The sequence below is a fragment of the Lepeophtheirus salmonis genome, chromosome 4, assembly GCF_016086655.4.
Source record: "Lepeophtheirus salmonis chromosome 4, UVic_Lsal_1.4, whole genome shotgun sequence".
Lineage (NCBI taxonomy): Eukaryota > Metazoa > Arthropoda > Copepoda > Siphonostomatoida > Caligidae > Lepeophtheirus > Lepeophtheirus salmonis.
Window position 1 is genome coordinate 12128762 of NC_052134.2, and position 13073 is coordinate 12141834.

General features: G+C 30.3%; 1 protein-coding gene across 15 annotated transcripts in view; it reads left to right on the plus strand.

Moving 5' to 3' along the window:
* SK (small conductance calcium-activated potassium channel) overlaps positions 1–13073 on the plus strand; it is a 456472-nt gene that overhangs the window by 418738 nt on the left and 24661 nt on the right. For all 15 annotated transcript variants that reach the window (XM_071887626.1, XM_071887624.1, XM_040711116.2 and 12 more), the window contains one exon: positions 6682–6777. In XM_071887626.1, the coding sequence (XP_071743727.1) occupies positions 6682–6777 (96 nt within the window). The remainder of the gene's footprint in view (positions 1–6681; positions 6778–13073) is intronic.

Below are 13073 nucleotides of genomic sequence, written 5' to 3' on the forward strand. Positions count from 1 at the left end.
AATACTCTATTTAGCTATATTTTTATTCTACTTTAGAAGCAATAACTGTCTACAAGCACTGGCAAACAGATTAAGAGCTCTTGTCGATAGGGGTCGTGTCTGTGGCGTACCACGCTATCATGATGGTAGCTTAGAGCGAATCAAGATTTGGATTAGAAGCGCGGCAAATATGCACAAACTGCTAAATTCAGAGTGATGAAGTTTAGGACAGGGAGAGGGCCATATATATGTAGGCAAGAAGTCAGATTTGTATTCTTATATCGATAAAGTATAATACTTCTATCTAATTATGAAATGAAAAGATTCAGCAAAATGGAAATCAATATCCTGTAAATCAAATAAAAATCACAAAAAATAAATAAGTATCTATTAATTTAATTAGGGGAATATTTTCTTAGAAAAAAATTAATACACTATTGATTTATATATAAATCTGATTCAATGAATATTCCTATCACATAGTTACAATGAGATCAAGTTATTGCTAATAAGCAGAGATGATTATAGATTATACGTACTTATGTAGATATTATACAAGGGGTACTTTAAATACTATAAATTGAATAATTGATGATAAAATTTCGCATCAATACATATCTATATTATATTAATAGGGTACAAAAAACAGTTCAAAATGGTTTTCTTTAGCAAAAAGTTACAGACTTGAGTCTGTTAGACACGAGCCACCTCCTATCGAATGTTCGAAACGGAGATTCCTATCCCTTTGAAACAGGATGGACGAAAGTCCAGAAGTTTTGACAGAACCGTACACAGTGGAGAGGCAATCAGACTTGTTCAGGGAATATTCAAGCACGAACCTTCCTGGATTGCCTTTAGATCTGTTTTTTTTTTGTGTGTTTTTTTTTTTTTTTTTTTTTGTGGTTTCAGGATCAATTAGACAGTCTATTTTGACTAAGAACGATTCTTTATGGTTTTTCCCTTGTCTAAGCGTTTACAGACATTGCAAAGCGGCTGATCCCTTGCTGTGTCAAGATGTCGGGAGTGCTCCTGGGTAGCAGATGAAAGTAGAAACATGTAAGAATTTTACTCCCGTCTTTTTTATAATTGAACTGAAAACATGCTTATGGTGTTTTTTTTTTTCTAGCGCAGATGCATTTAAAAAAATATAATTAAACATTATAGTTTAAAATTCATTCACCAGATTAAGACTTACAAACATAAATATTCATAAATCCAATTTTAAAACATTAGCATCTCAACGGAAACAGTTGCATAAAATATTAACTGAATAAAAATAAATAAAATATAACACCAGGACATACATCAATTTTCATATCAATTCCCGTCATCATAGAAATAAATTAATAACAAACAAGCCACAAAAATATAAATATGTACTAGTAATAGCAAAATTGGTCTTACAAGTCTTAGAACTAGCTCGTTTCTTCAATATCCTTCCAAAAAAATTTAGTATCTTTCGCTTTGTTCAAAAATACCTAGATGAGTTTGATGGATGATATCTTATAATATCAGATGCCCAATCCTATACACCTTCGATCGTCTTAGGAATATTAAATTCGAAGGCCCCATATTTTGCAACCGCCGAAATTAAATTTGCGTAAATATCCTCTATAACTATGGGTTTTATATTCTTTGCTAGGTAAACCATAACATTTAATAAAGCATTCGCTATCAATTTATTTTTAGGAGTATGATTTTTATCTTTCAATGTCACGTACTAAACAGAATTATCCCCGCAATAATATTAACATTTAAAGAAATGAATAATCTCAGAATATGTAACTGAGAACATTCCAAAGAAACGTGTCCCATGACGTTGAATAATTTGCCACAATCTTTACATGGAGTGCTGAAAAACATAACTCGGGTGACTGTTCATTTTCTTCCATCAGCTATTCAGAACATTAATATCATATTCTTATGCACCCAATTATTCAATAGATTTAATCCCTTAATCCATTTATCACACCTTGACAATGCAGAGCCTTCCTTTGAAATAGAAAAATTGATACTCAAATGCCAAGGAAAGGGCTCATTGTCTACTGCCATGTTTTATGGAATAAAAAGTAAAATTTGTGGTTAAAAACCCCAGAGTAAACACAAGTATTATTAATTTATTTTTTTAAACATAGTAATATTGTAGAATGTCTTTAAATTTTTTCGAAAATGCAATTGAATAGTGTTGAATTACATGTAGTCAACTAGATATTTTATACCCTTCAATACATGCATGTATATATACCAACATAATCCAAATGTATAAATTAATCAAACAGATGTAAGGTATACCTATTTATGGACTATCTGGTTTTGGGAGCAAATCTTTTTTTGTTTGTCTTTTAGATGCATTACAATGACATAAATAAATACAATACTCCTTCATTGCAGATATCCCATTTTCTCCTTCATTAGTAGTTTTATCCAATAACTATTGTTTTTATTAAGTATATAGGGACCATCATCATTAATTTTTATTATAATCTAGGGATTTTTCGAGGGATCCCCAATCCTTTATGTAGTGTATGAACGTCTTCAACCGATTAAAAAGATCAAAATAGGTTAGAACCCTCTGTTTTTTTCATCAAATCCTAACGTGATGTTAATTATCCTTACGCATGTTCACCTACAGAAACCTTGTTACGACTTTTAATTCCTCTAAACGCTCATGTTTGAGAGTCTTGTTTAACAACAATGATATTTGATCACTAAAACGATCAATCCGTAGTTGTGACGACCTTTTTGTTCAAAGAGAAGGGACGTCAACAGTGTAAGCTAATGATTTACTATGTACCGGGAATTCTGCTTCACGGGAAATAATTGGAAGCCAAAATGTTAGTTTTAGTAATGTTGTATGAACACACAGGTATTTAGTATAAGAAATGGTACACGACATTACCCTGAGGTATGATCTGCTTAATTCAGGTTTGACTGTATTTGATACTCTAAGAATTTTTATTGAAGATAGAGAAACAATTTGTTACACACAAGAATGGATATTTTAGTCTCTGGAAATCTTAGGGGAGGATCAAATATCTAACTGAAATATTTACCTTTGTCTTTTGGACTGTCAAAAATAAAAGTCATGTTCGGAGATCCATATAGTAATTATCCAGTCGTACAAAAGTTTTGAAACTAAAATGTATTAGTTAAACAATTATATATTATTTCGTATACATTTTAACGGCAAAATTATGTTGATAACGTGATTTAAAATGATGGTATTAAAGGTAATTAATATGACCATATTAGGCAGCAATAACGGCTTCCAGGGAGCAACGAAATTTGCAGCAGGTGCATTTGATGTAGCCCTCTAACATGGCATCCCACTGTTTATTGACAGATTCCTTTAAGGCCTCATCTTTTGGTAGTAGGACCGTGCAGGCCTGGAACTCTACTAAAATCCATGGATTCAAGTCTAGTCATTAAAGAGGTCATGAGTTTACAAAAAAAAAACTGTATCTGAAATGATAAGTAACTTTTTTACACTCTCTACTGTAAGAAGTAGTACTTTTTGGACTCGTAGAGAGACATCACTACCCTTTTTAAGGGTCCTAAACACGGTGAACCTCAGCACATTAACGTCCAGGCCATATCAGTCATGGAGGGATCCAATTGATCTTTAAATGTTTTGACTACAGCTTCCTTCTTCAATTTTCTTGGACAACCACTCCTGGGAGGTTCTCTGTGATCCTCACTCTTTGACACAGTTACCTTTGAATCATATTTGCCTGCAATAAGTGATTTTGGGGGTATTCCAGGGACAAGCAAGCTTGCAATATATTCCCATTGTTTTTCTTGCGGCATGATAATATAAAGTTTTGAATTGAACATAAGCAAAGGGAAGAGACTCCAAGGATCTTTATGGAAGGGATAAGGAATCATATTGTTATAGTATACGCTGAGTTATTTAGTTTTAATGATGGGTAAAAACTTTTGCACGACCACGTAAGTATAACGTAAATTTTTCTTACTGTATACGAATAAAAGTAATTGATTAGATTTGATCTTAGCTTACAAAAGGATATATTTGCAAAAAAAAAAAAAAAAGTAGCGTAGAAACAAGAAGAAAGTTACATTGCTGAGGATTTTTGAATATGCTACTAATGAAAAATAGCGTTTATTATTCAATTACGTAGATATGTGTATGCATAGATTGATAATAAGTGAGTAGGATTCAATATGAAGATAAATGTAGGGCAGACATGATATAAAGAGATAGAAAAGGATTTATACTTATAAAAAAAAGAGAACAAGTTATGTTTTTACTGTTTTTTTTACTGAATTACTGCTATTCTACATATAATATAGCCTTTTTTTAAGGAAAATATCATAAATATATTTATTTTATTATGCATTTTAAAATCAATGCACACCAATGATAGGCAGGAATTTCTTCTTTTAGAGGGAAATGTTAACATCCCCACAACTTATTAAATAATTAACAAAAAAAGACGAAAAGACTTTCTTTTTAAGAATAAATTGTACTCGAAACGCTTCATTGGAATATAATAGGCTATATGTATAGCACATCCCATGCTAACAATGTTCCAGCATGTTTACAGGCATATGTCAGTGTTATTTAGACATTAACTAAGCTATTAACCAAATGGTGGAACGAAGACAACGAGATCAGTATTTGCCGAAATATATTACTCCTTTTTTGTCCACTATGTAATCGACTAGACATGTATATTAACAGGGATGCATCAAACTTGTCCTGCCATTATGTAAAAATAAAAGAACCCGATAATGAATCACGTAACCCTGACATTTTAAAAAATGATTGAGAGGTGAGCAGCTTAGCTGCCCTGATATTGTACTAGGGCAGTTGCAAGATGAAGGAAGTCCAAAAACGACTTATTGTTATAAATCCCCAGGATCGAACCAAGTATCACACTGTTTTATTCATGAGCAAACACACTAATGAACCCTTTATACTTAATATAATGACATTTTTGTATCTATGATATTTTCTTAAATCATTCCCTCATGTTCCTGTGACGTCATTTATACCATCGTGGTATTTTATTCAAATCTATGTGGGTTTAAGTTTATCCAATAGGAGTTGTTTTAGGCTGGATCCCCCCTAAGTGGTCATTTATTTTGTGAACGCCCTTAATTAACTATGGAATCTCTTTGATTTCATACTTTTACTTGAATTAACAAGGTGAGCCTTGAAAAGGGAAGGATAAGTTGCATACTTCATGAGAAAAAAAGACAGGACATGATTAAATGTCGTCATTTGACTAATCATAAAAAGTAACCTCTTGGGTTGACAAAAGGATAATCATAAGAAAGCAATCTACTGAAGTTACCATGCACATTTTGCCATTAAGTTGTATACCTTTAGGACATAATTGTGTTCTCATTTTTGATTGTTATCATATAGCTAGTTATTTTTTGCTCGGCATTTGAACGTTACTATACAGAATGGGGACCCAAAATTTGCAATACAATTTTATCGCCATTTTTAAACAATGAGGGTTCCTTAGGCAACTAAACAACAGCTGAAACAAAAATAAACAAGTTTTGATTTTATCCCGTGTATCTAAGTCTAAAAATTACAGAACAACAATAACTAAAGGCAATTTATGTGTAATCTCCTCCGCTCCAGAATCAGTACCAAGAAGGTTGCAGAGACCGTTGGCATCTCCATTCAGACTGTCTATAGCATGAACGATGAGAATGGTACAGAAAGCTAAGAAGAACCAAAGCTTATGCAGCAACAATATGAGTGACTTCCTTCTGACCTGCCTCCATGTGGCCCTCTTATAGCCCTCACCTCAATCCCCTAGACTTTGGTGTTTGAGGTGTCTTGTTGAAGAAGAAAGTCAGTCGCACGTCTCATCCAAATTTGAAGACAATTTGTCCGCCGGTGTGTCGAGGTTGTGTTTGGTTTTGAGGAAGGACATATAAATTAAAAATATAGCTGAATATATTATTTTAACATAAGACAATTTGGTTTTGAGTTATTTTCTTCTTGATTCCATAATATTTCGTAATTTAGTCAAGTTACTGCAAGTTTTGGACCTCCACTCTATATAGTCTGTAGTTTATAGCCCATATCATTTTAATACTAGCAATCAACTACCTTTTAAAAGCTGAACATACTTCAGCTATCTTCGAGCATTGAAATGTTTGTTGGGTATATGCATTCAATCGTAATTATTATCAACAGTTCTTAGTCAAAAGAAATTATCTGTGTCTTTGGCCTTTTTTCAAGTAAGATAACTTGCGACTGATTTAAAACATTATTCAAATTAAGAACCAACAATCAATGTTTATACAGAAATTGAACAATATATTTTTCATGTGTTTCAAATAATGTATTTTTATAATTCGAGGGGAAAAACCAAAAAAATGATTGGATTGTTTTATTTCATATTTAATGATTTATACTATCTTTTTATAAACGAATAATATATCTTGATTCTTTTCAAAATATAAAAAAAGGTATTTTTTATCATTTATCTTCCTTAATATTTGATTGTTTGGAGTCAGCATTATTATTGTTATTTTATTTATTTTTTTTTGTCATGGATATCCATTGAAATTATTCCTATGTGGCTTTATTCTACATAATTGAAAGGAAAAAAATATACATATGTACATTATATTTATTGTTTAAAAAAATATATTTTTTTTATGTATATAAATTGGCTTTTAAATCTAATATTTATTTTCTTATTAATTTGATAGGAGGATTTCTATTCCACTGCTCTTAAAACCTTAATATCAGTCTCTACAGTAATACTTCTCGGTCTCATTGGAGCCTATCATTCCCTCGAAGTACAGGTAAGACTTTATTGTCCTAAAATAAAATATTGTAGAGGGTATTTTATCAAAGTCAATGACCCTTTACATAGAATTTATTTTCAAATGTTATATTTTGTGTTGCGATACACGAAAATATAATAACAACAAATCATTGTAGAGCGACTTTTGCAGTACTTAGGTGGATTTATGCATATAGCTCTGAGCCCCATAAATTGTTGTTGTGCAAAATGTGAGCATATATATTTTAATATATGAGGAGATAGAAAATTTAGTGTGCTACACAGTTTGTTTCAGATTAAAAGTCAGGAAAGGTTAGGTACAACATAAAGAACATATCAGATTCATTTTTTTAAGTTACTAAAATATTAAGAAATGATGACGACATTAGAATAAAAAATATATCATTAAACTTGTATTAATGCAATAAATTAATACTCTTTAATACAATAATATAAATTACATTGAGCAACATAACTTAATTTTTTTATAATAAGTGTTTCCAGGAAATTATCAAATCTGGTCTCATGCACAAATTCTGATTTTTAATAATCATTTTTCAGACCTTTGCAAAATTGTCAATTACTAATCACTCAAACAAATAATAATCCCCAAATAAAAAATAAGATATGCTCCTAATTAAATTATGCATATTTTTGTATAACATTACTATTGCTCTAAAACCTCCGAATGAATTATTTTAAAGAGAAATAAAAGAATGAAAAAATCATGGAGCATTGGTTTATTCACCTTTTTGATATTATTTTCAAAACTGTGTAAACAAAACTTTAAATTTTATATCATGATGAAACAAAAATAAAAAGTTTTTATACTTATAAAACTTGTTTAGTCTTTTGGAAATAAGAAGATATGTTGCCACACCCTTTACATAGATAAAAAATTAAATTAAATTTTAATTATTTCATACATGCATTTAATGATTGTTTTCTTGTACTGTATATACAGGGTGGTCCTGATAAATTAGGAAAATAGTTAAAGGCGTATAACGAACCAACAGGATAGAGTATAATTATATTTCTTTCTATTTGAAAGTTATATTTTTTAAAAGTCAATTAATTTTAAATAGAACCGCCTTTCTTGATAACCTCGGCCAGACCCTGCCAGAAACATACAAGGTGCTGGCGACCTCGTGTGGATCCAGCTTTGTCTTTGTACTTGTTTGGCAATTTTAATATACATTCCCTCTATGGATGCGGTAGCCTAAGGAAGAAAATAAACCTTCTAACAAGACGGTGTTCTGACCCACAAGGCGTCAAAAGGGGCAGGATGTCTTGGCCACAAAATTCCCTCACTTTTAGAATCAGGATTTTTTGGCCTGAAAACAGCCCAGACCTGAACTCTAGAGTAGGATCGAGTATAAGGCTCGTGCCAAAAATAATTCAGCTGTGTAGGCCTTGAAGAAGTCCATTACCAGTAGCAAAGCTGGATCTGCATGAGGTTTCCCGGGTCTACCACAGCTTCTGGCGCTGTGTGGCCGGATTATCAAGAAAGGTGGATTTCAAAATAAAAGATTAAATGTTATTAAATAATAAAAAATTATAATTGTACTCCATTTTGTTCGTTCGTTATAAGCCTTTAAAGATTTTCCCAATTTATTTGGACTGCGCCTAAACATAAAATCATATATCAATAAAAACTATTTGAAAATACTGAAAGGTAGAATGTGTTTATAAAAGGACTATCCGTTTTTCCTCCATTTATCTGGACAACAATGTATATCAAGGGTAATTCTTTTAAACCTGCGGAATGGTCAAATTTTTTACCATTACATCCCCAAGAGCTGGGATAAGGAGGACATTCCAGACTTTAACTTATGGGATAGTCAAGAAGTTAGTGGGACTTTTTGGGAACATATTGAACGTGTGGTCCGAGTTAATGGCGAATTTAATTAGTGAATTTCAAATTTAACTATGATATAATGTTGATTTTTATGAAAAGGTTAATGAAATCGGTAAAGAAATAAAGTTACAGCAGCATTTTACTTTTTTTTTCTCGGCTCGTGAATGTTGAAATGAACCACTCTTCATATATACCAGAGTTGGTTTGCCCAGGACGTTAAGGAATTAAAATTAATTATGTACTTTTCTTCCTGATATATAACAAAAAATAAATACATATGACATATATATAATTATCTAATTAATTTCAAACATTGTCCTCTCTCTTCTTTTTTTTTCTTCAATAAACCTTATAATCTCCTTTGAAAAAAGTGTGCAAAGATACATACCAACATGCAGCGACATTCGCATTTTATATATAAATATTGCCCATATTATTATTTCTATCATGAAATGTTGCCTACAAAATATATGTTTAGCAACGCTTTTAATAAAATATTACTATACAATATTGTAAAACAGTATCGAATAAAATACTAGGAAATATATTTAGGAAACTCATTTTAAAAATTGTAGAGAAATAATATGACAGGGATAGTTTGGGAGTACATACTTAAAAGATAATCAGCATTTAGCTTAATTGACTTATCCAGGTCTTTTTCGGTTTCTTTTTTAATGAAAGGCTGTGGTATATAATAAAAGTAACGACGTGATGTGTGTTTTAAAGCAATTTCAAATTACATTGTTTTTCAATCAATACGGATACATATGATAAGTGATCCCCAAAAAAGCTTTTGTTGAAAAATAGGCTAAAAATCCTCGATTATGAATAAAAAATGGATTGAATCAACGACTGATTGCATAAAAATGAAGTATACAAAAAAAAATTTATCATTTACTTCGGATATTAGAAAAATCTGGATATAGTCAACTTTTCATCTGACGGATTGGAGTTTTTTTTATAATCCAGATTTTACTGTATTATGAGTAAAAAGTTTAATTCCATCAAATGATCTTTGATCAAATTGAATCTATTTTTTTACAAAACAGAGAATGCCTTTAAAACTTTTGAATACTTTCAAGCATCTATAATACTATTGTTGAAAAGTTTAACTTTTAGCTTTTACATGATATATGGCATTCAAAAAAATCAAGTAACTTTTGTTCAACGTTGTTTGCAACGCAAGAACTTTTATTCAATCTGATTAAAAAAAGCTAATAAAAAGCTATTTTATATCAAAAAATACATTAATTATTTTCACATGAAGTAAATACGTAGTTGTATGCTTTATGCGAAAAAAAGTTACCACAAATGAAGCCATAGATCTAAACTTTCTTCATAATTAAGTCAACCGACTTCTTTAATATTCCTTTTTATCTGATTAAAATTGTACATTAGTTCAAATGTTTATATGGCAAGGCTTCTATTAAAAAAAAACGTGACTGGTAGGTTTTTGATTTATTGGATACTGGGGGTATTAGGCAAAGGCTACAATACACACTTTACTTTAATTGTTTAGAAAATAAATTCCCAAGAAATCCTTAGTGTTACTCTACGTTCTTCATGAGCACACTCACACTCGTGTGCAGACTATTGGCGGAAAATATTTGACGAACGGATATTTTGCCGAAGGACAATTTGGGGCATTTCACCAAAAATATATATTAATATAGACGTTTTTATATTTCACTTAAATTAAAAATGATATTATGAAAAATAAGTATTGTTCATTAGGTAAATTAATGAGTGTTCTTTTGCAGAAAAATATTTTTTTTTATTTATTGTATTCATTAATTATCATTATATAAACACAAAACAGTAGTATGTGGTTTGAATGAAGTTCGAATCTTACGGATGTAGTACTTAAAATAGATCTTATAATAAACAAACACGACAGCGATTAGAATTAAAGAAGTGCCAGTCACTTCTCCGTTATTAATTAATCATCGTTCCACATGATTGATAGTTCATATAGGAAAAAACTCATGGATTGACAAACAAGCATAATATCCAGCAAGTGTTCATATTGTGTTTAAATAATGATAATTAATAAATATAAAAAATAGCATATGAACAATACTTATTTACCATATTATCATTTTAAATTGAACTAAATTATACAATCGCATATATGATTTTATTAATTATCATTTATCGGCCAAATGTTCGAAATGGTCCTTCTTCGGAACGTCCCTTAAACAAAATGTACATTCAGCAAATTGTACTTTGTCGGAATATAATTTTAATTCTTATTATAGCAAGAGCTTTTTAGGTTACGTCTTACCATAAGGACAAATGTCCTTCAGAGGAGTCACGGTTATTAGTAACCTATTTTTGGTTATTCCATGGATTAGTGACGAAATTTTTGCATTACTCTGGGGAGGATTTAGGGTAGACATTGCTACCTTATGGAGATTTTTTGCACTGCACTGTCTTACCCTTCTTTTGTTCTCCGTAAGAGTTATAGCACACACTATTTTTCTTCACTATACAGGATCTTTGAACCTATTAAAGGTCCCAAGCAATTACAATAAGGTCTCTTTTGACCCATACTACACCTAAATGAATAATGAAGAAATAATAATAAGAGTTTGAGAAAGGATAAAATTAATCTGATGAGGAGCTCTCACTTACAAAAAAACACACAGTGCTCCTTGTATAAATACTCGATGCTGCATGCACACTGCACACGCCTGCAATATTTCATTAATACGACTACATTTTTATTAAAATATCTATAAAATGTACATCAGGGACCACTATATACAATGCACCCTGTATACAATGGGGGGGGTAATGTTATATGCACACATTTGTGATATTTATTAATACGACTATATTACTATATGGTAAATCAAAAGATATTTATGATATATATATCATTGTACATGGTCAAGATCTACTGCAAGATCTACATTGAATAAATACAGATAAACTTTACTTTATTAATGTAGAAATGCTTATATTTCTATTAAATTGAACACAGTGATTGTTCTAAAGAATTTGAGTAATATTTAATACTTCCATTGACCGGTTCTGTCAAAAAACAAAATTTTAATCTGTTTTTTGTTTTGTTCTTTGATGGACATAAATTATCTTTATAATGCAAATTTCCTGGTTTTGTGGCCTTATTTTGTAAATATTTTTTGTTAACATTTACAAGATTTCGTGTTATTTTTTGCCTTCACGAAAACAAAACATAAATATACATTGTAGATACATGTTTCTAAATTAGAAATTTAAATAAACTTTTTTTATCTTTTTCTGAATCGGAGAAAATGTCTGTTAAATATAAATCTTACAAAAATTGACTTTTTCTTTGAATTTCTAAGAAATTCTTCATTTTTAATCAAAATGACAAAAAATTTAATTTGTCATAAAGTGAACGCATAGAGCTTTATAAGTAAATATGATTACCTTAAAAAATAATATTTTAAAAAGGATATAAATATAATTATTTCTTGAATAACTGTAACTGCATTTGTTTAATGTTACTTTAATTGGTCAGATGTAAATGCACTGATTAAGTATAAGTAAATATTGTAGTATTATATTTACTCTATCTGACCTAAGAATCTCTTTTGAAGTCCATATACGTAATGTATATTTGCTTTTCTATAAACTAACGGGTTGAGAACTTACGCACATTGAGTTCATGTGAATAATTTCTCCCGAGTTTGTTGTCCATTGAGCTACGTCGATATATTTATTTAACAATCAGTGCTTATTTTGAGTATTTGAGATGTTGCTCATTTTAGACCACAAAAATATAATTTTTGTTCTTAAAGTTCATTTTCGTGTTTCTCAAGGTAAAATAAATAAAGAACATATTATGTTCATCCAAAGGTGAAAATGGATTTATTCGTGCTATCAGATATCACTAAGATTTTGACAATTAACGTCTGAATATTTCCAGATAATGGAAGTTGGGAAGGGGGGAGGGGGCGGGTGTTAAAATCAAATTTAATTTTATCCCCACTTTTCGGATGCAAAAAGATCTTTTTGCCACTCTGGAAATAAAAATCCGGGAAAACACCTCCCCCATCCCCAAAATTACTTTCTCAACCATGAATGTGTATTTTTAACCTATTTTCAAAGTAATAATAAGAAACTCGAGAAGGTTGTGAGTGTTAAAGCCCGGGTATGTTTAAAACAATAGATTTATAACATTTTAAGTTCATAAAATATAGTTCTTAAGTCGTGTAAAAAGACAATTTCTTTGAAATTTTATTTTAGTGTGTGTACTAGGTTGTTCAATATTTAGGATGACCTGTAATTGTATCTTTTGTAGTATTTTTATGAAAATATTATGTATGTAAAGTTATGTTGCTGAAACTTCGGAAATTTGAATTTTAAAGTTATGTCATTGAATTTCAAAATAATTTTTGGGCTGATTTTTTTTTTCCCATAGTGCTTACAAGATTATTTTGCATTCGAAAAGTTGTGATAAAATTAAA